Source organism: Pteropus vampyrus, unplaced genomic scaffold (genome assembly GCF_000151845.1).
Source record: "Pteropus vampyrus isolate Shadow unplaced genomic scaffold, Pvam_2.0 Scaffold111, whole genome shotgun sequence".
Classification (NCBI taxonomy): Eukaryota; Metazoa; Chordata; class Mammalia; order Chiroptera; family Pteropodidae; genus Pteropus; species Pteropus vampyrus.
In genome coordinates, this window is record NW_011888892.1 from 1,075,885 (window position 1) to 1,103,016 (window position 27,132).

At 42.1% G+C, this 27,132-nt stretch overlaps 1 protein-coding gene across 3 annotated transcripts; it reads right to left on the reverse strand.

Moving 5' to 3' along the window:
• Positions 1–2,491: 2,491 nt before the first annotated feature.
• On the reverse strand, positions 2,492–18,786 carry OAT (ornithine aminotransferase). 3 transcript variants are annotated; one of them, XM_011365455.2, is made up of 13 exons: positions 18,677–18,749; positions 17,895–18,082; positions 17,430–17,554; positions 14,831–14,913; positions 13,989–14,216; positions 10,093–10,317; positions 9,892–9,987; positions 7,669–7,796; positions 6,960–7,082; positions 6,024–6,152; positions 5,144–5,257; positions 4,283–4,427; positions 2,492–3,162 (listed from the first exon to the last, which is right to left on the reverse strand). In XM_011365455.2, the coding sequence occupies exons 5-13, from the start codon at positions 14,188–14,190 to the stop codon at positions 3,002–3,004; spliced, it is 1,323 nt and encodes a 440-aa protein (XP_011363757.1). In that variant the 5' UTR covers positions 14,191–14,216; positions 14,831–14,913; positions 17,430–17,554; positions 17,895–18,082; positions 18,677–18,749; the 3' UTR covers positions 2,492–3,001. The 3 variants fall into 3 exon arrangements, with proteins under 3 accessions (XP_011363757.1, XP_011363758.1, XP_011363755.1); XM_011365456.2 differs by lacking the exon at positions 17,895–18,082 and having other exon boundaries at positions 18,677–18,761; XM_011365453.2 differs by lacking the exons at positions 17,430–17,554; positions 17,895–18,082 and having other exon boundaries at positions 18,677–18,786.
• Between the last annotated feature and the right edge of the window lie 8,346 nt (positions 18,787–27,132).

A 27,132-nucleotide genomic window follows, 5' to 3' on the forward strand; every position in this document is an offset into this window, starting at 1 on the left:
ATAGACCCTCCATGATTCTAGAATTCCTGGGGCAGATGCAGACCTTCGCCCAGGTCACCTCTGCAGTCGTGCAGCTTTCGGTGCTATTTGCGTATTTTTTAATTGCTCCCAGGAGCAATTACCTCCAGGTCATTATTAAATACATGGCTGGGCACTCAGGAGCCACTAAAATACTTTTCTGATTTAAAAAAAACAAATGTAGAAGAGATTGGGGGCCAGTGGATCTTACTAGTAACCTTCACTTGCCCTCAGCAGGCCACCAAGATCAGAAGGCACCCAGACCCTCCACCGCCCATTTACACAGGAGCCAGAGCCACAAACAGTCCTTCCGAACAGGCTGCTTTGACCAGGTTCTGCCTTACTCCCACGTATCTTTAGCTACCATCTGCTCTGTGCTTAAGTATTGTGATACAAATTATAAAACCCATATGAGCTCAGATGTTTCATTAACAATTTAAGAGACTGGACCAGGCATAGGAGGCGAATCTCATTTGCAAGTTAATCAAAAGAAAGGCTAGGGAGCTAATAAAACTCCTGAGCCATTAAATGCACACGGAACAGTAGAGTAAGTACCAAAATATATTTTAGAGTTTTTCCTAAACTGACTAAGCTGCTTTTGTGTATATGTGTATTATTCATTTGAATGGCCCCTGCTGGTATTTTTTAAAATCCATCCCTCAAGTTAGAACCAAATTGGAATGCTTTTACAACCGGAGCCTCTCAGCCATGCTCAAGACAAATGCAGGAGCAGTCCTCCTCGCCCGCCTCCAGACCCTGGGGCAGCTGAAACTACCTACTGCCTCCCCCACCCTACCCCCAAGCCCTGTCCAGCCCACCCAGGGCTCCAGGGCTCCACCGCTTACTATTTCAATAACCTAAGGCAACTTTCTTTCTAAGACTTGGTTTCCTCATCTGTGAAATGGGATCTGACATTCCAGTTTGCCATGTGTCATAAAATGTCTAGCTCCTGCAGACATTTAAATCAGAAACCAGAATCCAGAATAAGCTATTGGTATGAGCAGACCCTCCTGTAACTACCAGCAATGCTGCTAAGAGGTGACTGAGGTGACTCAGAACCTGGGGGAGACAGGGAGCAACAAGGCACTACTAAATTTAAAAGTTCATTCTTTTGACATAGCAATCCACCTCTAGGGACCTACTCCACAGAAACACTCAAACTACTACTGTACAGATACCAACACAAAGTCATCACGACAAGCTTTGTTTAACAAATGAAAAATGGAAACGATCCAAGTGCCCCAATTTGATGTTATAATATACGCAATATGATGAAATACTAGTCATCAGAGAATGAGATGAGCGTACAATTACTGATACAGAAAAGCATACCAGGGTCTCCTGGGAGGTGCCCAGCTCAGGCCAAGTTCAGATCCAGCCAATGCTCTGCCTGGGGCCACCTAGCATGAGCCACCAAGCAATCCGCAGATGCCTGCCATCCACATTGGCCTTGGAGGTACCTCAAGAGGCCAAGCCATGAACCAAGGCTAGCTGCTGCTAGCTTGGGGTTGCTCTGCAAGAAATACAGGACACACTGAGGCCAGATGCTTTTTTGGGGTTAGTGAACCTTTGAGAGATTTTAGGAAAGTCCACTGTATGAGCCAAGGCAGGCCCTTTGAATGGAAAAACCACTGGAAGCGACTCGGGCGGGCCTGCGAGTTGGGAGGGCGCCGGGCTTACTGTGTCGGCCAGGTTGATGGAAACTCAGCATGGCGGCCACCTGCATCTGCTGCTCGGTGAAGGAGGGCCCAACAAAGGAACAGTGGCCTCCACCAGCACTTGTCAGGAAAAAGCTGCCCCTCCGGCCCTCGTCCTAAAGCCAGACAATTCAGTTCCTCCCTGTATGTCCCTGGTGCCTTTCAATCTGTGGCCCCAGCGCTGGAGCTCAGAGCAAGCAACTCCGTCAGTAATTCTATGCACAGGCCCTCCAAGATGAACACCCAGGACCTTCACAGTCCTCCACCCCACTCGGCCACAGTCTCCACTGATTTTTCACATCCAAGTGGGGACTCCTCTTGCCGGCATCAGAACCCTGGGCTGGGGAGCCAGGCATGAGGTGGGACCCTTAGCTCTTCCAGGGGACGCCCCCAGTCGAAATATCCCTACCAATTTTCAACCACCACACGCAGCCCATTCCATGTCTCCATCCCTCCTACCAGTCTCGAGGTGGCCTCTTCTGTGTGTCCCCAGTTTGAACATCTGTTCAGCTAGACTTCAGGTGATTGTCAATGATGGTTGTTCTGTAGTTTAGTTGTAATTCTGATGTGGTCGTGAGAGGAGGCAAGCACGGTGTTTACCTACTCCGCCATCTTGACCGGAAATTCCAGCAAAACAGACATTTTTGATATAAGCTTTATTTTGAAGTTTTAAAAAACTGAAAATATATTTTATAAGTTATATCAGCACTTAAAAAATAATTTGGGAATGTTAAATATTAATTATTAATTCAAAATAATGACACTCATGGAATATATTCTGATGTTGGCCAATATGAAGTTTATTTAAATCTAGTGTTTTATATAAGCTTAACCTTCCTAAAATTCAATGATTATAATTCAGCTTCATAAGGTTAAAGAAGTCTTTTATGTAAAACCCCATATAACTTTTTCAAATATAAAACATTTACACCAGAAATTATAAAAACATATATAAGTTATACGGGGCTGGATTGTAAGGCTGCCTACAGACAGACAAATAGATGCATTTCACTTCAGAAAGTACACAAGTACACAAAAACGATCGAATATAGATGTCATTACATTCTCTTACAGTTATGTTAAATAGCATACTGCACGATTATAAATGTCACTCTATTATGTATGAACTGAAAAATATGTATATTAAAAAATAAGTCCTTGAAGACACAGGGAGTGGAATGTGCCTGCATCACACACAGAAATGCAGAAGCTTTTTACAGGACTTCAAGGAACTGTCTGCCTGTCTCCAGCTGACTCACAGGCACCGCCGAAAACAGTCGCAACCCTCAGAAAGACAAGATGGTCTTGTTAATGATTTCCACGGACTCCCGAACCTCGTCTTCCTTGATCACAAGCGGAGGTGCAAACCTGATAATGTCGCCGTGGGTTGGCTTGGCCAGAAGTCCATTATCTCGAAGTCGCAGACACACCTTCCAAGCATCGTAATCTAAGGAAAAAAAAAATGGTCAAACATGTATGTTGATCAAAGATAAATGTTTAAACATCCCCTGCAGGATGCCTGGGTAAGTGCGGCCTGGCAAATAAAATTCCCACAACCCACTCAAGAAAGACAGCTTGGAGTTGCGAGCTTGCTTTGTTCTGTTCTTAAAAAGGAAATTCCTTGTCGGCAAGTGCATAACTAGGTTTGAATGGTGTGATCAGACATACGGTTTTTGTTAGTTTTTCATAAATGAAAAAGCAAAAAAGTTATGTGCTAAGGCTGCTGTATTAGTTACATCAGGAACCAATGCAAAAAGAATCTGTGTAGGATACAGATAATTAACTGGCACAGAATGAGCAATGCTCAAAACCCAGTGAATACTACACGCTCCTAAAACGGATTTGCTTCCTTAGCTTGTAGGACCAAACTCTCTCCCTCTGAGAGCACGGTTCTCAAACCTGGCTGCACGCTGGAGTCACTCGATGTCTGGGCTCACCACAGGCCCACCAAATCAGAACCTTTGGGCTGAGGCTAGGCTTGGATTGACTTTTCAAAAAGCTCCCCGGGTGACTTTAAAATGCAACCAAGGTTAGAATCACTGCTTCAAAAGAAAGGGTTATCACAAAAAAATCCGGCAAGGAATGGTTAAGGGTTACAAACAACATACTGAAACGCCAAACACGCAATCAAGAGGCAACTCGGGTTATGTTATCATCGTCGGCACTATTCATAATATTATTACTATTGCTCCTATGACCTCGGCTGATAAGCAAAAGGTTACAGCGAGGGAGCAAAGGAAAGCAAAGAGGAAACCTTTACAGAAAAGTGCTCTGAAGGCTTATAAACAGAAACTAACTTTAAACCTCTAAGTTCTGCATAACTAACCTAGGAAAAAATAACAAATAATCTAAAGGAACAAAAACAGGTCAAATTAGATGTCCTTTCATGTAGGAAAGAGCTATATTTTCAAGACTATTAAATAAATCAGATGATACTCAGCCTAAAAGACTTGGTCAACAGGTCAGTCAGCAGTTTCAGAGGAACTCAACAACCAGATAAAATACCAAATGGCTTTCAGCTCTTCCTATGAAAATAATATCTTGAGGAAAATATTTTATCTCCATACCTTTGGTTTCTCTAATAACAATAGCGTTTAATAATCCTTTCCCTCTTACAGCAGTTACGATATCAGATGGTAGCTTCATGAGTTCATTTCTCAAGATGGTACCCATTTTATCTGCATTTTCAGCAAGGTTTTCTTCTTCCAAAACCTATGTTTAAGAAGAAATTACATAAATGTTAAGATTGCCTTTTTTCATATTGTTCTTTGGAGGGGAATGTGGAAAACACACAGAGGAAGAACGCGATTAGATAAAGCCAAAGTAACTTTAATCTCTAATTAAACACACACTAGCTCAGAGAGAACTTTGCTTTAGTCACAAATCCATTATCAATTTGATTTTATGGCAAAATAAGGATTAAAATTTGTTAAATGCCACTGATAGAGTTTATTAGCTGACTAAATCAATGGACTAAATATAGTTTAATTTTTTTAACTGCAATAGAGTTTCCTTTTTTTTCCCCCTAAATAGCCCATCCTTAGAGACTATATAATTTTATGCCTTTGGTAGGCACTTAAGGAATAAGTCTAAAAATATTCAAATACACACTTAAAAAAAAGCAAAAACACCGGTGTGTGCTAAGCCAGAGGCACGACAGGCCAGGCCTGGTCACAGAGTGAGCTGTAGAAGGGCCATCCAGTGCCCACAGGCCAAAACTCAGGAAGCCTACAGAGGGCCCCTGTCTATTAGGCCAAGGTTAAATTACTTTTTGAGAATGCCCTGCCCCTAAAACCTTTCCTCTGTAATTCATATTCTATAAAACCTGACGATCTGCTTACATTTCTCATTACACCAGTGGGCTCAAATTTACAAGTCACATCAGCTACCTAAAGGAACGGATACTGTACAGCGGTGCCAGTTTTTACCTCGAGGGCTGCCATGGCCACTCGGCAGCCCAGCGGGTTGCCACCAAACGTTGACCCATGCTCCCCTGGTTTGATGGTCAGCATTATTTCATCATCACACAGTACTGCAGACACCTGGAAGACCGAGAATTAAGGGCCAACTAAATCAGCCTCCGACCAACTATTCTGATTCTTAGCAGGAACACAAACATTTATGAAGCTGATATTAAACTTGAAGTGAGGCTTCAACAAACACGAGCCACGTCTGCCACATCGACTACCCGTGCCAAACTAAGTAATATCCTAACACGTTACCCTAAGCCTATCGGGAACGCTTCAATGGCACAGAGCGATAGCATTTTGGAATTAAGACTCAAGCTGCTTCTAAAATATGATTTAGAACTCTTTCCACGTTAAAGGTGAAATGCCTTGTTTAACTGCTGAGAAAGTGACGTTCCACACTAAACCCCGGAGCCCTTGAACTAGCATGCAGATTGAGAAGCAAACTCAAGAACAGAACTATCGCGAAACACTAACGTTTCCTAATCTCTACATGAATCAGTCATGGTTTCGAATAATTAGTAATACTATATTTCTGGACAATGGGGAGAAGCTCAGAGTTTACAGGAATACTTCTGGGGTAAAACCTTTCCATCCAAAACAAATGCTACAATAAATAAATTTAAAAAAAAAACGCTGTGGCAAATTCCAAGGGACACTCAGTTCTTCAGTTAAAATTAACTGGGTGGGTCACCCCACGGGGCTGACGTTGTTATACACATTCCAGGCGACCTACAGAACACTACGTAAAACCAAACCACAAGAAAGGCACTGTTGTCACACCAGCTGATGTAAAAACATCTTAAGGATGTATTTCAGGAGAGGATACCATTCAACTTACAGGGTATAAGCCACCAGAAAGCGCCTTTCCAAGAAGGACTATATCAGGTCTGACATTTTCATGATCGACGGCCAGCCATTTACCAGTTCTGGCCAATCCTGTCTGTATTTCATCAGCAATAAACAGAACCTATTGGAAAATGATATAATAGCATTAATTAGCAATTTTGTTTCCATAGGGAAAACAGCGATCTTTATTTTACTTTTCCCTCACAGTAGTGTTATCTGGCATTCCCTCAGATTTGTGTAAATGTTTTAATTATCCGTGTAATTTCAATACTGTTCTGTGAAAACCCTGTCACGCCAATTATCTCCTGCGTCAGGCCACTGTCCCTCAGAGGCCCACTCTGCGCTGTCCTACAAAGTGGACAGGTGCGTATGCAAAGTGAGGGGCTGTGGGGTTTTTCTGGATGTAACTACCCTCTGGAAACAAGTGACTTCACTTGTTTATTCCACAAACATCTATTAAACATTTACTTCTTATTAAATATTTAGCAGCTTGGTGGGAAGAGGAGGAAAGAACGTAAATGCTGGAGCACAGGGGTACGATAAAGGGTTTGGGAGGGCGCAAAGAACAGGCTGCCAGAGAGGGGAGATGGAGCACGGTGGGGACAGGGAGACAGGGAGTCTGCAGCTCTGCCGGGGCCCAGGGTCTGGTCAGATTCCAGAGCCAATAAAAGTCGGCTTCTTACTTGAAAGTAATTTAAAGATACATAGATAGATAGATAGATAGATAGATAGATAGATAGATGATTAGATAGATATAGATAGATGATTGATAGACAGACAGACAAGATAGTCGGCTTCTGTGCACGCTGATGATAGCACTAGAAAGTTCTGAAGCTCTAAGAATGGCGAAAAGGGGGAAAGGTTAGGTAGTGTTTCCATTTATCCCACGAGCAGGACAGAGGTACGGGCAGGTGAGAACAGGGGCCACCTGGTGCTGGGTGCAGAGCTCGCGGATGCCTGTCAGGTAGCCCGGGTCTGGCACAATGACGCCCGCTTCGCCCTGAACAGGCTCCACCATGAATGCGGCGATGTTCGGGTCCTGGAGAACACGCTACAGAAAGGTGTGAAAGCGTGTTAGTAACCTCCTTTCCAGCCTATTTGGAAATCTGAAATCACAAAATTTTCCTAATAATATAAAGTACATAAATTAAGTTTTCGCACTAAATTACATTGACTTCAAAGTATAACATTTCTGACTAACAGTCAATTTACCAAAAGCTCTACGTACTTCAGCTTTAAGCTACTCTATCCTACATTTTCTTATAGCCAAATGTACTGTAACTAAAAGTTAAAGAAAATGACATTTTAAAAAGCCATTTTAAGTGAATCTTTCTATTTTGCAAGTTATTTTAAAAGCTATCTGAAAACTGAGTAATTTTATCTAGTAAAGTAATTAAACAGGCACTAACCAAGTTATTACTTATACAGGACACAAATCTAAAACAGTCAGCTGGTTATGAGGATTAGACCACGGAGGCCAGTCCGTCCACGTTGGAAACTAATTGACTGAGGCCAGTCTGAAATCTCAGCCTTAGATTAGATTGTCATTAAAGTCACACACCTATTTTCAATTCATGTATTCAACACATTTAATTCCTATTTACTATGAGCTAGAGCACGTGATGTCAGTTAAGTACCTCAAGAGCGGGCAGATCATTATATGGAATGATTTCAAAACCTGGCATAAATGGTCCAAAACCTTCGTAACTGTTTGGGTCTGTGGAACTGGAGATAGCAGACATAGTTCTACCCCAAAAGTTTCCAGCTAGAACAGAAAAATAAAATACACAGTGATTATTCCAAACAAACCCCAAATTTAATAAGCACAGTCCCCCCCGCAAAAGAGTTTGACTTTTGAAAAACTAAGAGCTTGCTTTAGAAGGACTCCGGTGAGCATCTATTTATTAAAACAAAATCTGCTATCAAACACCAGGGCTCAAGACCACCAAGGTCCGGCCTTGCAGTCACTATTTCAGACACTTCTCTACCGAACTCCTAACTGGGATACACAGTCTGAGAATAGATACTTGTCCTTCCTTTCAATAATCCTGGACACTAACAACTGAGGCGTTCAGCGCAGGTTTTTCTAGAGATACTGCATCTATGTAAGTGATATGAGAAAGAGACTACCCTTCACAGAGAATGAGCGGTTTTCTTTTTTAAAAAATCCAGTACTCCAGGCTAACTGTTCTACAGAATGAATTTTAAATTTCACTTGGAGAAAATAGCCTCGGGCAAGCCAAACATTTTCAGTTTTGCCTTCCTTGCTATTATAATCTTTTGTGCTCAACGACAGACATCTGTCTCTTCACAGGAACATTTTTAACCCATAAATTTATTTCATTCATAAATCTGAGTGAGGACCTACTGTATGGCAGGCACTGTCCTAGGTGTTGGGCACAGAATGGTGATCACGACTGGCCAGCTCCCCGCCTTCAAGGAGTTTCTACTTTAAGAGGAGAAACCCCGGAACGTAAAGCAGATACATGAGATCATTTCAACTGGATTAAATTCAAGGAAGGAAAATCACAATGTAGAATAATAGAGACTTGGGGGTTTCTTCTGCTTTTTTTTTTTTTTTTAATATTATCTTCCCCAGCACAGACTTAATGAACTCAGCACAGAATTACTGTATTTTGGCTTCATAGCGTCTCTACACACTAATCCTACAAAGCCCTCTCACCTATGAGTAAGCCCCACTTCACCTGTCCAAAAGCAGCAGCGTATTGACTGTGACTATACTTGTTTAAGAGAAAGGGTACCAATTCCACCACGAGTCTACTGGCTCCCCTCCAGGAGTCTCATCCTGTCACTCAGTCTGCAATGTAAAGGACTCACAGCTGGGGACAGCCTTCCCTGTCTCTATACCCCAGACTAACCAGCTCCTTTCAATACTCGGGTGAAAACACCTCTGCACCCCTTTGCTAATGTGAAAGAGACCAAAAACAGTCTATAAGAATAAAAATCACCAGAAATGCCATTTTTGATCAGAAGACACAGTTATATGTGACCCTACAACTAAGGCACAAGATTCCAAAATGGCAGGTCACAGAGCTGTGCAAAGATTTCTTCTTCTTTGAGAATAGTAATCTGTCAACCCCAAATACCAAGCATGGCTGGCCAGCAGTTACAGTTGAACTCTGAATCCGATTGTTACGGGGCTTGTAACTTAGCTGCATTTGTGCACAAGGCAGAATAGTTCGTGATTTTAATCATCAAAAGAGTGAATTTTCACTATGTGCAATGACATGTTTATCCATACTTTATTTTTAAAAATTAAAATCAAAGCTCAGAAGAAAGTCAGAATTTATCAACTGAACATCATTATAAAGACTCCAAAAGTTAGATTACATCATCTGAAATAACTGTTGGTGTCCCCAGTCAGTATTCCAGGTCATTCCTCTCAACCATTCCCAGAAATACACCCAGACAACTCCAGCCCTCCCCTCCCAACAACTTCTAAGATCCTCACACGACACGTCCAATATTCAAAATCAAACTGCACATCATACCTAGGAGACAGGGCCCCACTGTAACATAACCCAACATCAACAACCTAACAAAAAGGTTCTACCGCTGAGACCATCTAACTAAACAAAAAAATTATATGGAAAAAATTCAGATAAGCAGATGAGAAATCAATCATACAGTCACTCATTTTAAGGAGAGGGGAGCAGGGAGTTATTTAGGAGAGAAAAATCCTTTCTATGCACAAATATTTGGAAATAAACCAAGAAAAGGAAATCTCTCAATTTTTATGAAACATTCAGCAAATACATTATAAATATTTCACTGGTAAAGTAAAACTGTAAATGATATGTGTGTTTAAATCACAGAGGTTACTGTTGAATGTCACATACCTGCAAAAACGATTTTTGCTTTGTATTTCGGAATACCCTTAACGGTATACCCCCATCTACGAGCAAGCTTGCAAGCAGTCTCTCCAGCCTCCACTCCTACCAAGAGAGAAAATTTCTCAGTTTAAAAAAATGTTTTAAATTATCGGAAAGTAATAAACTATTTTCTTGGCTAATAAAAAAAATAAAAAGGAAATATTTTACCTGTATTCATAGGAAGAACTTTGTGATAGTTGAAAAGTTTAGTAATATACTCTTCATATTCACCAAGTACATCATTATAGAATGCCCTAGATGTCAAGGTCAGTTTGTCTGCCTGGCTTTTCAGAGCATTCACAATCTTTGGGTGACAATGCCCTTGGTTGACAGCACTGTAAGCACTCAAGAAGTCAAAATATTTTCTGCCTTCTACATCCCACAGGTAGATACCTAAAATATATAAGAAAAATAATTTTAGAAAGTCATGAAATTACATAAAGTTCAAAGATTAAGACTGCTAGCAAGCCCTCTGGATACCTACATATGAACCTCTATTTAAAATGGAATTGTGGTTAAGGCGTGTTTTAGTTCAAGCGTAATAAACTCCAGTTTAGAAAGATTTACATTCTATCTGTCCAGTCTCAAAGTGTACATTTAACGAGAAGAGCACAACATAAAAAGGTGTTATAAACTCTATAACAAGTAAAACCTTTACTCCTTGAAAACTAGAGTGTGGAATTTAAAGTTAGAATTCAACATAAAAGTCATGGTTGATTAGTTTACTGTAACAACCAACAAGACTGGCAAAAAGATATACATTTCTAAATCACATATCTATCTTATAAGAATCCAGTATCCAGAACTTACAACTAAACAGGAAAATATACAACCCAATTCAAAAATGGGCAAAGAACCTGAATGGACATTTCCCCAAAGAACGAATGATTACAAAGACATACAAATGACCAACACACAGATGAAAAGATGCTCAGTATCTCAAATCATTAGAGAAGTGCAAACCAAAACTATAATAATAGCATTTCACACCCATTAAGATGGTTATAATTTAAATTTTTTAAAGTTTTAAAAATGTTTATAATTTAAATTTTAAACATGTCCACTTCTCAAAACAAGTGTTGGCAAGGATGTAGAGAAACTGAAACTCTCATGGGTTGCTGGTGGGAATGTAAAACAGTGCAGCGGCTGTGGGAAACAGTCTGGCGATTCCTCAACAAGTTAAACATAAAATTACCGTATGACCCAGCGCCCCGACTCCTCGGTATACACCCGCTAAAAGTGAGGCAGGTGTTCAAAGAAAAATCTACACACAAATGCTCATAGCAGCACGATTCACAATAGCCTAAGGGACACAACCCGAATATCCGCCAGCTGATGAACGAATACACAAAACGTGGTCTGTCCATGCGATGAAATATTATTCGGCAAGAAAAAGCAATGAAGTACTAACACATGCTACAACTAACACAGATGAACCTTGAAAACATAATGCTAAGTGGAAGAAGCCAGGCACAAAGCCACTACTGTCTGATTCCATTTATCTGAAATATCCAGAAGGGGCAAATCCAGAGGCGGAAAGCAGATGAGTGGCTGCCAGGTTCTAGGGTGGGGGGCCTGGGGAGTGACTGTTTAATGCGTACGGGGTGTCCTCTTGGTGGTAATAAAGTTCTAGAACTAGCTAGAGGTGACAGTTGTGCAATACTGTACACGTCTACTTAATGCCACCAAACCAAATGGTTAAAACAAGAAAATTGTAAGCTAGGTACATTTTACAACAATTTTTTTAAGTTGACTATATATATTAAAATGTATTGAGGGGCTTAACACCTAACTTTTGCCATGTACTTGTTAACATACGATGTTAGGTGCTTCTGTACCTCATCTGATCAGAATCCCCAATGGCAGTGCTATCCTCCCTGCGGCAGAGGTAAGGAAATAAAGCGACGTCCCCGCCTAGACAGGGATACAGTCTGAGAAATGTGTCTTTAGGTGACTTCATTGTCGTGCGAGCATCAGACGGCGCTTACACAAACCTAGATGGTATGTAGCCTGCCACAGATCAGACTATGTGGTACAGCCTGTTGCTCTGTAGGAATGCGAAATTAATTTTACCTCTACCCTTCTGGGTTCCTGGCTGAGACATCGCTGTAATAAATGACAGATTAGCGGGAAAGAAACAAACGAAGGTTTAATAACATGTACACCTTCCGTCTACATGGGAGACCCAGGAAAACCAAGTAGGTCACCAAAATGGCTGAAGCCACCAGTTTAAGTACCATCTGAAGACAGAAGATGTTGAGGTTGGGGGGCAGGCATGACAGAGGGTGACCAGGAAAAGCACAGTCAACAAGGGCTAGGTTGCTACGCAGACTTCTGCTCTGATAAGAGTTTCTGGAAGTAAGGTCACCCCTTCTTCCTGGTACTGCGAGGGAGACTCCCCAACAACTGGAGGTTTCCCTTATAAACGTACATGATTTTTACAAAAGGCGACTTCTCTCTGGTTTTCAGAGCTCCTCGCATGTCTGCTGCTTCTCAAAATTAACCAGTCTTAAATAATCCTTATGCCAAAGAGATATATTTTGAGGTGACAAATTCTGTTCCCATTCAGCAACTATCTGCGAACCTGCGTAGCGTGTCGCCCTACTGCATACTGTAGGCAACTGTAACACAATGGTAAGGGTCTGTGTGATGCATTGTGCCATGACCACTCCCGGTAGGTGACAGGAATTTTTCAGCTCCATTATCATCTCACTGGGACCAGGTTGACAGAATCACCCAAAACATCACTGTGGGGACATGACTATAGACGCCTGACTAGTAACTAGCCCGAGCTGGCCTGCGCGAACCGAGACTTGAACCCAGACGGTCAGATTCCAGAGTCCACACTCCACTTCTTAAGTGAAGAATATCTTTGCGAACCAAACTGTTTCCAAATGTGTAATCTATAAATCTAGACTTCTCATGTGTTTGAAAGCAGATACATCTGTATTATAGTACTGGTCCAAAATAAAATACAGGCAAATGACAAAAATGTTTAATACTCTTATACATCATCTTCTGGTCCAAAGTTAAGTAACAAACTTTGGTTTTATTAGGGTAACGCTGTTAAATGTGGATTAAATCACCATTTGGTAATTATCGGTAATTATTTATTCAGGCAAGAATCATTAATGGCTGCTAAAAATGTACCACAAAGTTTACAGAGTCTGAAACCATGTCCCGTCAAGAGAGTAAAAAGGGAAGAACAGTAACTTTGCAGGGAGAAGCCTGGCAGCCACTACCTTGCCAGCCAATCCCAGGCTAAGTTTCATTCTACAAAATTGTTGGCCTGTACTCTTAAATACATCAAAGTCAAGAAGACAAAGGATGAGGAATTTGTTCTGACTTAAAGAAAACTAAACAAATTTGAGAACTGAAGGTAACCCATGAACTGAGATTTTCTTTTACTACACATGACAGCGAAATAAATCCGGATAAGGTCTGCAGAGCAGATCATGGTGCTGAGTCGGCGTTAATTTCTTAATTTTAAAAATTCGCTGTTACGTAAGAGGAAGTTCTTGTATTTCAGGGAAGACAAGCTCAGTATTTAGGGGCAGAGGCATCGTGTCTGCAACTTCCTCTCAAACATCTCAGGAAGAAAACGTATTTTGTGTGACAGTATATGAGTGCGTGAGCCTGAGAGCATGTGTAAGCATGTGAGTGTGTGAGCATGCGTGAAGAGAGAAAGTAAAGCAAAAGTAAAATGTTAACACTCAAGAAATTTGGGTGACGGGTAGAAGAAAATTCTTTGTACCATTATTGCAACTTTTCTTTAAAATTATGCCAAAATAAAAGTTACAGGGAAAAAACGAGCAGTATTATAGCACTTTACTTATGCATTTTACACTTGTCCTGGCAAGGTCCCTCATGACAAAGACAGAATGAGTTCACCTTTGTATACCCAGAGTGCCCAGCACAGCGAGCACTTCAGACAATAAATGACTTAACCGTATCTGCAATATAAAAGTTAAATGCGTCTGGAAAAATGTATACTGAGAAAATACGAAAGCAATTTTTATAAAAAGTTTCAAGCAAAAAAGGAAATGGATTAATTCAAAATGTACCTTTTCCTCTCTCCAGGGCTACAGGTAAGGGATGGTAGTTGTGTGCGCCATATTTCGATTCCCTTTCAAAAACGTAATCAGAGGAGAGAGGGCCTTGGACTGTTTTTTTAGTCGCAACGGATGTAGCAGAAGCCACCGAAGAGTGAACTCCTCGACGCAGCACGGCAACGGTCTGGAAATGTGCTAGTTTGGAAAACATCATGTCCTTCAGGTGGGAATACCGCCGACCTGGCCCAGGATAGGAGGAGGCATCGAGAGTGAGTCTTCCCACAGTTGATGTATGTCGACTCATTTAAAATTGGTGAGCATTTACCACAGCCCCCCTCCGAAAAGATCAAGAAAATGAGAGAGAACTAAGACCTTTGGGAAGCCAGAAGGGGAACAAAAGGGAAAAGCATATAAATATTTACAGTAAAACCTGACAAGCGTTAACGTAAGATGGGCCCATAGTGCGACAGGCTAGATGTCCAAGAGAACACAGAAGAAAAATGAGAACGATGGATGGGAGGTCAGGGGCTTTTACTTCTTACTTAAATCCTTCTGTACCACTTGAAGGTTTTATACTAAGTATACGTGTTTGTTTGTTTGTTTGTTTGTTTACATCACCAGTGTTGAGAGGACACCAAGGACAAGGAACTCACTCTGGGGGCGTCAAGGAAGGCTGGATCGCAAATGCTTACGAGGCGCAGCATAGCCCAGCACTCAGTGTGAACGGCCAATGAGCAAAACTTAACACTTGGAGCTTGGCTCACTGCCCTGTAACTTGGCACAACCAGTAAACCCGGCACACTCAGGAATTAGCAAGCACTGAACAAGCCAACACTCAGTTTGCCAAGACTCACCAAGGACCCTTTCTTCTCACGGTTCAGATTAGAACAGATTTTTAACCCGAGATCCAGGGATGGTCTTCAAGATCCAGTAACTCCTGAAATAAAATGCAGAATTGTATGCATGTGCATTTTGTAAGACGGTCCCTAGCTTCTATCAGATTTTATCTGATATATGTATCAATAACAACAAAAAAAGTTATATGAGAAATACTAGACTGGACATAGCTAACAAAAATGCAAAAATACCTAGCTGTACTAGACAGAAATTCCCCAAATGCTATTGCTAAGGCTAAAACATTGATTTTAACTTTATTTCTTGGGCTGGGTAAGAATTAATGCTGTATTTGACCTATTATAAATTAAACACATTAATTTTTGCTCTCATCCAATTACTAATAAAATACAGTGCTTAGGGGTACTCTAAAGTACAACACTTTCTGAAAAGAATTATAGTCATAATAAAGGCCTTAGAAATGCTTGTATTTAGACCAGTAACTTCACTCATAAGATTCTATCGTAAAGAAATACTCAGAAATGTGAATATTCACGCATAAAAGATGTTCAATATGAGAATGCTTCCACATAATCGCATAATATGCTGCCATTTAAAATAATTACAGAAATGGGACAAAATATCCATTTTTCTGCAGAGTTCAGGCAGTTTTATTAAAAGAATAACTACAATTTACTGACAAAACAATGACATTCAAACATTACTAATACACATCCTTAAGATTTTTAATGATGAACTCTGGGTATTTCATTCAACTGGGAGAAGTCTTGTAGTTAGATGCAAAATGATGTCCCAGAATCCTGTAAGCGTATTTCTGTTATAGAACCTTCTGTGTTCAAGTTACTGTGCTTGGCACTATACAAGAAACATTGGAAGAGAATAAAGATGAGCTTAAAAATAGCCGACATCAATGACTTTCTCTTCCAAAAAGGTCTGAAAAACTAGAATAGAGTGGAAAGTCCAAAGTCTGGAGACCAGACTAGCTGGGGCTCTTAAGAGTGTCTGTGGATAATCTTTCTGAACTTCAGTTTCCCCGCTTGTAAATATGAGGATGAAGCCATTCAAGGTCATTACTCAGGATTAACTGAGGCAATGTTAAAGTGTCAAAGCTGGCACAAACTGGCCACTCAATTAGTTCCCTTCCTCCTTTAGGTTCATAGGAAATTAGCCTATTTCTGCAATATAAAAATCAACGGTGCCATGGTTTCTTTTTTAAACGGGAGGTTTTTTAAGAAAAAAAATAGTAAATTTTTTCTACTGATTATGACAAGAAAATTATCAACAATCATACTTTGGAGATGTCAAATAACTTTTTTTCTATGCATAAACACTATACACATTAGCTTCTTTCACCCTCCTCCACAGAATTTACCACAAAAGGCATTCCCGAAGACGCCCAAAAACCCTGCAGACTTTTGTTACAGGTTCTAACAGTTCAGGACACTTGTCTTCATGCCTGTCCCCCCATAGAATCCTACTAGGCTCCCTTAAAGGACAGTAACCATATCTTAAATTCACTTTGCAGCCCCAGAACCTGGCCGGGGTTTGGGCATTCCGTTGGCATTTCCTGACTGCCCAATGAACGAGGTCATTTCTAAGCACTTAGACGTGGAACTCCTGAAGCAGCAGGAGCAAGTGAGGGAGGCCCTCGAGACGACAAATCACACGGCCCTCGGGGAGTGGAGCCCAGCTCCAGGACGCTAGCATTCTCTGAGGCGTCACCAGAAGTAACTAATCTATCAACAGTTCACTTCATTAGATTTTGTGACCTTCCAGAGTCAAAATCACGTGTACCAGTGTGACCGTTCCAGGCTATTGTCATGCATTTAACCAAGACCTACACTCAGGTCCTGGAGGAGAGAACAAATTACTACAGACAGCAAGAATTTCAACAATGAATGTTTTCAGCAATCCATCCACTTATTAACAAAAGTAATCTATTCTATTTCCATAAGAACATACCTAAAATAAAATTTCCATAAAAGGCTGCATTTTGAAATTTACACTATGAAATATATTCTTTAAAATCACTCAAAACCCAGTGAAATTCATCAAGGAGACACTTAAAATATTCCACGTGAATAAATTTGGTTTTACTCTGTCAAATATTTACTTTTCTTGAAGTAACCATTCACAAATGCAGTCCTTTGTAAAAGTCCTGCCAACAAGAGTGTTTTGCTGTTTTTCTTACACAATCTGAGCAAAATTCAACTCAAGTGTGTCACTGGCAAATGCCTTAAGCAGTACTATTTTTAAAAAAAAGACTGGCTCAGCTAGACCACACCTTCCACACACCTCCAAATAGTGGTCCATTCATCACTATTTTAAAATGTATGAGGTTTATCCCATCCTCAAAATCTCAGCCAAGGGCATAAAATATGCACACAAGTAACAGTAATAAAGGCAGAGTATGGGAGAGGAATACAAAGAAGACAGCCTCTTTGTGGAAAAAATGCCTTTTTAAGAATTTTTACTAAAGTTTACTGAGTTTTGGGGACGGGGTGCAAAATTAACCTTGAACACTGTGAAAAATTATAGACCCAAAATAATAAACTTTTTATTTAAGTCCTGCTTTAATTAAGATTCTCTCATACTTACATCTTTTTCATAGTCAAAAACTAGATTCTCTGAAGATGGAACCAGACCAGAATATCCTAGTGAGAGAAATCTTTCATTTCTTGGAAATGTTTATTTCAAATGGATAAGGAATTCTGTTTACATACCTAAAAAATAGTTCCAGGTTCAAAGTGAAAAAACAAGTTTCCTACAGAAATGCTTACTCTTACAAACCGGAAGAAAAGTTTTAGAAATGAGAAACTGGAGATTAGAAGAAAAAAAGAAAAACAACAACAACAACAACAACAAACAAAGAAAAACAAAAACAAAACAAGAAATATATAACAAAAAAAAAAAGAAACTGGACATTAATAATTTCTTGAAGATGCTTCGTTCTAAAGTCACTCTTCCTTTCCCTCAATTGATTGCCTTAACTTATCAAATAGATAAAACAATACCAAGAAGGCAAGAGGTTAAGAGTGCCAAAGGGAAAAGATTGTTGGTCACCGAGAACAAGTTTCGCACTGAATTCAACCAAAATGTGGATGCTCAGCACTGCTGTCAAAGGATCTCTAAGGAAGAAGTCTTCACGCACTGAAAGGCCCGTTGGCCCCGATCCCTCGACAGCATCTAATCAATCTGCGCCTTACAGGAAAACAAGGCTCTACTTCCGTAATTTTTTATTAGGACGAAGGCTGGAGAAAAAAAAAAGAAGTTGTGGGAGGGGAGCGATGGGCAGGTTGGCTACAGGAGCTGCCCCGGAGGGCTCGTCCCCCGCCCTAAAACCAAAGCCACCGTGTACTGAGCTGCTCCGCTGTCCCGAATGCACCCTCCTGGCCTCAGGCACCCGGGAACCCAGGATGTCCTCGGTGCGCGGAGCCCACATGCCGCCTTCCCGGAAACGCGGGGACGCACGAGGGGCGCGGAGCCAAGGCGCAGAGACCTCGGGCGCTTGGGGCCCGCGGACCCGGAGAGCAGAAGGCTGGCCCCTCGCCGGCTGCGGCCGCTCGGGAGGGCGAAGGTGCCACATCACGGCCTCGGCCGCGGCTCCCTTTCCCTCTCTCGTCCCGGGGATGCGCCGCACCCCTGCTCGGCTCCCTGGCCGTTTGATACCCGCCGCGAAGGCGGAGCCTGCCCGGCGGCCCAGACCCAGTGCGCCCCCTCGGCCCGCTCCGCGGAGCCCCGGCCCGGAGCCGCGCGCACGCCCGTCCGCCTCGCCCGCCGCCGTGTGGGGCGCCCAGGCCCCCGCCCCCGCCCGCGCCCCCGCGCCGCGCCGCCCGCGCGGATACCTGGCTGCGCCTGCGGGGCCGGCCGGGAGAACACTGCGTCGGCGAAGCTGGAGCGGCGACCGCGACGCGTCACACAGCTTAAGATGCGGCTTCCGCCCCGCCCCGACACGCCCTCGCCGCCCATTGGCCGACGGCAAGCGCCAGGCACCAATCGCCGCCGGCCTCCTTCGCCCCGCCCACCCCGCGACCGCGCGTCGCAGACGCAGCGTAGCAGCGCGGGTTCCAGCCGCGCTCGCACCTCCCGGTCCCGGCAGCCCTTGGCCAGTGCAGGTTCCCTGCGCTGGGCGCCCGCCTGGCCCATGCTTTTCCCTCGGTCGCCCAGTGCCCCCCCCTCCTTTGCTGATGGAAAGATGATGCCCTAAGGGATGAAACCTCGACTGGGCCCCCTCAGTCTCGCGGCGTTTCCTGGGCCCCCACCACTGGGGCTGGACGGTGGGCTGGACCTCCAGCCCTGGCCCCTCATGGCCGTATTCCCAGTCACTTGCCTCGCAGAGCCTCACGTGGGGCGCCAACGTCAGCTCCGACCCAGATAGGCCTGCAGGCCCTCTAGCCCTTGAACCCTGGTGTGCTGCGGTGCTGTCGCACTTCTGAACCCACCCACCAGAAGTCACCGCTGCAGCTGGAAAACACTCTGCCCACTCCCTCGTGGCTGCTCGTAGATCCTTAAATGACCATAACACACTGTCTGCTGCGTCCTCCACAATCCGTTCTAAAATGCAGAACTCAAATGGGATACACCAGGACAATCATGATAGAATGGAAGAGACTGGAACACCGTTTAGTCTACACTACTTTTGTTGTATATTGGGTAAACGGACTAGGCGAGGGCAAGCGACTTCCCAGGGTTATCCCGCAGGTGAAGGACAACCCAGCCCTGTGTGCCACCACACTTCTCAGAAGGCAGTAGCGGACAGCAACAGGGACAGAGGATTGAACTCCGCACCGTGTTCCATTAGACCCACATGATCAGTCAGGGTCCCACCGGGAAACAGATGGTACACTCCAAAATGTAAATTTGAGTTCTGCTTGTTAAAGAAATTATTTAAATGCGGACAAGTAAACCATAAAGAGTAGAAAAGTAACCTAGAGCCCTTGGGGAGAGGGGGAGATTGTCAACCCTAGGCCTAAAGGGATAGTGTTCCAGAACCCAAAGAGAGAGAGAAAGGAGAGGCCATGTGCCTGGGTGGTGATCATAAGTGACTCTGCCAGAAGGGAGCTAGGGTGATGAGGATTCCAACCTCTAAACTCCTGCTAGGGTTATCCATGGACGAAACCCATTAGAAAACCAGAGAGGCAGATTCTGCAGGTCAGCCTCCTGGGACACAAGGCAGAGAGGAAATGGGGTTGGAGGACAAATGGAAAACACTCAACACACATAACCAGCTGAGCAGAAAGTCAAGTCTGTATGATGTGGGCACAGAGGCAGAGCCGTAAAACAGCAGAGCCCAGGTCTGCAGATGTCCAGAGCAAGTTCTCAAAAAGGAATTCAGTCCTCCTTGGCTCCATCTGCCCTAGACCAAGGGTACTTACTCCAATCGTTATGGCCACCCCCTCTCTGGAGCTCACTGAGGGTAGGACTTTGCCTTTTTTTTTTCTTTTCTTTCTTTTTTTTAAATTTTATTTGCTATCCTTCCACTACCTTGAATACAGTATGATTGAGTTCTTGCAAGTTAGCTCATTCTTCAAAAGAAAAATTATTTTTTCATGTTCCTATTCTACAAACCTGAGCAGGTGTGTAAAGGCAAGCCCAGTTCTTGGAACTCTTACAAAGTCCAGGAATTCCCTGATTATGCCTTTAAAAGAAGGAGCAGGTGCTTCTGAGTTCATAAAGGGGGCACGATCCAAGATTCTGAGTCATGTCACAGGCTGGAATGCCTTTGGACCCACAAATAAGTTACTCCTTAACAAATATGCTTTTATATGCAAGAAACTGCTGAGCATGTCTGGGTTTTATATCTTCCCTATTATCAGAAAAATGCAACAGTACAGAGAGCATGATAATATTTTATTGTTTCTCTATCATGTTTCTCTACATGATAATATTTTATTGTTTTTCAGCTTAACTTGGCCTTGGAGACCTAGACTTGAAAACAGCTTGTTTTCAACCAAGAGACAGAGCTGTTCCATTTGTATGTATTTTATTTGTACAGTCTGGAAACATAAGGACAGAACATACATTACAAAGATTTTTGAGCCTCCAAAATTCTCAGATTCCAGTCATTAACTATATAGGAACCATAAAACGGGAAGATAGAAGGACTGATCCCAGTGTAGGATTTGAGTCCCCACTTGGGGAGGCTCCTTGACTCTGCACAGGAAAGAATTCAAGCACAAGCCAGAGTTAGAGACAAAAGGAAAGTTTGTTAGAGAGGGAATAAGGCTCCACAGACAGAGACTTGGTCTCCTCTCAAATACAGAATGAGAGAGACCCGGAGTGCCCAAGGAATTCGATTTAAATGTTTTCCTTTCCCAGGACGGGTATGCAGCTTCAGAGCCCTGGGAAAGTAGTCCATAGTAATCTCAGTGGGAATCTTCCTGTAGGTTCCCTGTGGTCTGGCGTATGCAAATCAGCCAAGTTCCCGTGTCTAGCAGCACAGAGCAGACTCTGAATACAACCTGGTTTGATATACTTAGTCAATTTGTGTAGTTCTCATGCTTCTTTCGTATATTAATCCCATAGCAGATATCCAACACCTAAATTAATTTCTTTAGTTCACTTGACATGTCTCTTGAGCATCTATGTGGCTGATGCTGCCAAGGGTCTCATACCAGGCAAGAGAATGGGAGCCTCTTTAGCGAGGAGGGAGAAGTTCAGGAAGTAAATGCTCCTTCAACACGTGTGATTTGAAATCTTACAACTTCGACCATCTAAAGAAGCTGCAACTAACTGCAAACAAAAAAAGGGAAAGCATTCTTGATTTTCTTACACAGGCAACTCTCAACTATTCAGTGACCAGGAAAACATTTTATGGGTTGTGTGGGCATTTTGCCTTTTATTTGTTCCTTAATTGTCCAACTTGTTATTTGTAACTAGTGTAGCCTACATACACTTGGGCTGGAAATGATTAAAAAGGAAAATCCAGGCTGACAGTCAAGGAAGAAGTCTAGTAATGAGGCTTAGAAAATAAGTGTTTGGTGATTGTTACCCAGCAGGAGAAATTCTTCTCTCCCTGGCAAGATTATGTTCACTCTAGAAAGAAGTCTTCCAACAAGAGACTCGGCAACATATACAACTCGTGCCTCCTTCTGGTATGGCACTGAGGTAGGACAGGCATTTGTATCTGGAGGAGAGTAAACCTCTTTTAAGTGCAAGATGGCGGGAATCTGGCCAGAGCAAGTCGAGCAAAACAGTGACAGGAGCTGGAGAGGAATAGTTGATAAAAGTTCTAGGCTTAAATCTAAAATGAGGACGATAGGCAGAGATTCGGAAATTTTTCAGTTAAAATATTGGTTTCGATAGGAAGATATGCCTGCCAGTACTTTCCTCTCCTTGGTATCTGAATTCCACCTAAGAACTCTAGCTACAGCTCCTGTCCTTCCTTCCCCACATGACACCCTCCCTGGCTCCCCAGGCCACATAGCACTACCTGTCCATTTGTCATAGTACTGCCCACAGCCATTGTTCAACCTACTCTAGAGCCCTAGCCCTATCTATATCTTATTCTTCCCAACCAAGCTGTAAGTTCTCGAAGGTAGAACCTGTCTTGCAAGATTCTTACAGCCTCCCAGAACCCATCAACTTGTTGCTTTTAACAGGAATTATTATTCTACACTTGTCACTACTTATCTTTGTCCTCCTAGGCAGGAATTAGAGGCAAAGGAAGTGGCCATTATAAGAGGATGATCCTGGGGTTCCCAAACCCCAGGTGGCCCAAAGCCCTCCCACTCCTAGAATAGAAACAATTCAGATTAAAGCCCCAGAAGCTTGGGTTGAAGGAAAGAGCATACCTCAAACCATTAACACCTTGCTACTTGTCTAAGTGCGGACAGAATGTCATCTGGGCATGATAAGTTTATAAAGTTGTGTGCTGGGGAGAAGGGGATGGACCAAATCTAAGCTTGACACATGAGATCTGGAACAGAGCTGGGTCCAGAAAGGGAGCCTCTGAGATTATCTTGGGGGTTGATGACTATGAATGGAAGACATTGTGTGTCTGGAAGGCTGTTTAGGGAAAGAGAACAGAAAATACCAGAAGAAAGATAGAGGCAAACCAGGCCTATCGGGCTCGCACAGCTAGAAGAGAAGTCTATTGAAATCAACTCAATCGGAAATATTTAAAGAGAGAAGCCTTGTGGAGCTGAAAAATCAGCTAATTCTCATATTGAAATATAATAATGTTACTTTGAACATACGGATTAGAGATGTAAGTGTTTAATAGAGTTTAGAGCTGAAGAGCTTTAAAGACCTAATCCAACACTTTTAAAGACAGGGAAATCCAAGGCTCCGAGGTAAAGGGTCCCAGCTAGTCTTACAACATCGGCGATGGGGCAGCGAAGAAGCCAGGTGTTCCACCCGTCATGTCTTGAGTTTGAGATACTTGTTCAGCAGAAAGAATTTCAACTAAGAACAAAAAGAGTTAAATTATTCGACAAAAATTTGAGTAGTGAGTTAACAGCAGCATTTATTTGGAAAATATTTATATTGCTCATTCATTTAAAAATAAAATAAGAGAAGCCTCAAGTACTAGTTAAATATTTACATCCTTATCTACTCAAGTACAAAAAGCTCAGTGTATTTTGCAATGATTTTTTTTCTAATTGATTCCACAAAGACTATCTCTGAGTGCCAAAACGTGGATAACTGATTACTTTTCTTTGGAGAACTTTAATTCTGACTGTTTTGTTGAACTATCGTAGTAGTAGTAGTGATAATAATAATAATAATAATAATAATAATAATAATAATAAAATAAGGTTTTCTCCTGAAATTATTGACTTAAATAAATTGGTTTTAAGATTTTTTAATTTCAAAATTAAATGCTATTTAATAAATGTAATATGGTAACTATAAACCATTTTATCTTTGTGGAAGACAGTTTGTTTTGCTCAGAATTTTAACACACGTTATTTATCATTTTGGAAAGTCGAGTCACAGACAGCAATGCCAGTTCTGGTATTCAAGTCACCAGTATGCTCTGCATTTGTGGCTGTCACATCCTTAATAGTATATGGTCTTATTTTCTTTAGACCTGGATTCTCTCCCAAAAGGATTTTAGTGATAAAGATGAATTAAATCCTTAAATTGGGAGAGAGGGATGGGAATTATACTCTTCCCTGCCACCTCATGTTTGATTTATTCCATTGATTAAACCACTTTACTTTTGTTTTCCGACATCTGAATTAATTTAAACACAGATTGAAGCAGCAGAAGACGTCCACTACATTAGTCTTCTTATTTTCAATTCAATTTTGAACTATTTATGCCATGCTTCCTAGTTCACAAAGCACCATGCGGAGCTCCAAGAGTCCACAGATTGAATAAATTGCAGCTCATTCCTCCAGAGGTGTGAGTCTAACTTGTCAGATTAACAAATGCCTTAGCTGGCTCCAGGGCACCTGGAATCCAGACGTATAGCAGCTGAGGATAGGCTTCAGTGTTGATCCAGAAGTCAATCCTGACTCCACCACCCCTTGGCTTGGTAATCCGAGATCCTACAGCTCACTTACCTGTCTCGTAAAATAAATTATCCTGAGAATCACCCAGAGGTGTGATACTCTGAAACAGCGGTCCCCAATCTGTTTGGCACCAGTGCTACTAGGTGAATTTGATGCCTGATGATCTGAGGTGGAGCTGAGGCGGTGATGCTAGAGGGCCTGCAAATACAGATGAAGCTTCACTGGCTGGCTTGCCTGCCACTCAGGGCTCACTTACTGCTGTGTGGCCCTGGGTGTCGGGAAACCAGCCGACCAAGTCAAACCAGGTTCCTGAATGGGGGAGCGGGGACTGAGAAAAAAGAGAAGACAGACAGGGTGCAGGAGGGAGAACAGATCTCACAACTGTCTCTCCGAGTTTATTTCTTAGACTCCTTTTTATACATATTCTGTTCCTTTGTGTATCCCAAGATAACATAGTTAAAGTAACATCTTGAAGATCAAGGTACAATCGAAACTCCCTTTGTACTTCTTGTTTCTAATCTTAATCTTCTTCCTCCTGGAATTCCTCAGAACCAGCTTTTTCCCTTTTATATGCAAGCAGGCCTCCCAAGATAATCCATGCACTCCTTTGCATTTGGGGAGCTTTAGCTCCCTACAATTCCCCCTTTTTTACTTTATAGTAGACTGTGCCTGTCTTAGGTGGCTTCCTGCGAAACATGGAGCTTACCCGTCATTGGAACATGTATTCCATCATACATGCCCTGTCTTAGGTTGTCCAGTTTCCAAGAAGTCCTTACCCATCTTTGACTACCAGCCACTCCTGGGGTTGGGGACGCCTGCTCTAAAACAACCAGCTACTTCTAAGCCACCCAGCAGCTCAAAACATGAGTGGTGTTATTACTTTTATTTCACAGTATGAGTGAAGTTTCTTTTGCAAGTCCACATGATCATCGCCCAAACTTGAACCTTCCCTCTTCTGCAGATTCTTACTGAAATCTAAATAAAGCATATATTACACTTAGAAAGCTAAGAAATTGTCAATTAAACAAGGCAACAATACTTTATTTAGAAAAGGCAACCTTTTTTTGCTCTTAGGTAGTGGCGCTCAGATAGCTCAGAAGCCGTTCCTGCTCAGGCCCTACACACAGCCACCAGAGAGTTCTCTGTGTTGCTACTTGGAGGTTGGAAAGCCCGCTGGGCCCAATGGCATGTTAGGAATGCTACTCCGAGCTGGCCTTTTTCAGGTCGATAAACAAGCTTTGGTAACAGCTTCTCATGTGTGTTAATTTTCTAAAGGAAGCTTGAAATAAATCCAGGGGGATAGCCCAGTTCCCCATCTGGCAGATTATCGGAAACAGTTTCAATTCTCTCTTTAATTTCCAACTAGAAAGAACTTTGATACTGGAAGGAACTTTGAAAACCTTCAAATTACATAGAGTATCTAGCTCTTTATTTTCCTTCCTCTCTTCCTTCTTTTTTTCTTGATAACTCTGTAGAGCTACTTTCTTCTCTGATATTTTCTCCCCCAAGTAACTTCTTTTTGTTTTGTAAGCAGTTAATAAAATTGCTTCATTAACAAATCAAAGCAAATTAAAAAGCAGATCTTGAGAAGACTACTCCTGCCCCAGCCCCATGCAGCCCACGTGGCCCACCATGGGCGACCCTGGACAGATGTTGTGTATTCCTCCAATGATTTTTCTTGCAAATAGAAGCAAATACAAATACATGTCGTTATTTTCTCCACTTTATAACACCTGTTATAGCAGGTCGTAAGCACTCTTTGTACCTTGCTGCTCCCTCTGCCCTGGTGCTTTCTCTGTGTCAACAGGAGAGGTTGCCTTCTTCCTTTGTTTATATCATTAATAGCTCTGTGTTGCTAGATACTGGAGTACTTCCAGCCTTTTGTATGGTGATGTCAAAACAGATAACCTTGTTTCTGACATTTCATGAAGGAACATCTGCAGGTCAAATTCCGAGATATGGGGATTGCTGAGTGGAAAAAGCTGGCCAACATTTTCAATTCCAAGGCTGAGACATCCAATTTCAGGGCTCAGAGAAGAGTAAATCAAGCTACTCAGTGTGTGGTCCAGGGACTGGTGCCGGTCTCTGCAATGACATTGTGCAGACATCGAGGTGTTAGAAAGCTTAGAGAAATCATCCATTTTTGTGACTTCCAAGTGCACGAGCATTTTTCTAAGTAGTTCATTTTTATTGCTTTTATCCATCTGTGATGACTGGAAAGAAAAAAATTATTCCAATGGCTATGCAAAAGTTATGAACAACCTTTTTTATTAATGTGAGATTTCCTTTCAAATCATTTCAAATTCAGTAAAGTTTGTTATTCAAACTTCTGAAAAAATTGTGGAAAAACAGGACTACTCCCAAACACCAAAGAATAAAATAAAATTAATGAAGAAATGAAAACATATTTCAATCATTTAACAGCAGTTGCTTGAATACTAACATATTTCAATGTCGGAGATCAAAGATCCACAAAATATATGGATGAATTACCAGAGACAGAGAGAGAGAGAGAGAGAGAGAGAGAGAGAGAGAGAGAGAGAGAGAGGAAAGCCTCTCCCGGATGAAAGGAGCAGACAATGACACGACACGATGTATAGGTGCTCAGTGGTATGGTGAGGCCTCACCTGCAAAAGTACCTGCAGAAAAGCCATATGTCAAGGATGAACCTGTCTGCCAAAAAGTGGGAAGGAGGTATAAGATGAGATAGGATTGTGCAGGAAGAAAATGTTAGAAACTCTATTTAGATTTTATAATCTTACCCTTTTAAATATGTATTTTTTTATTTCGCAAAGTAAATAATCTGTTAGCACTGTAGTGTATGTCTGCAATTTAAACAA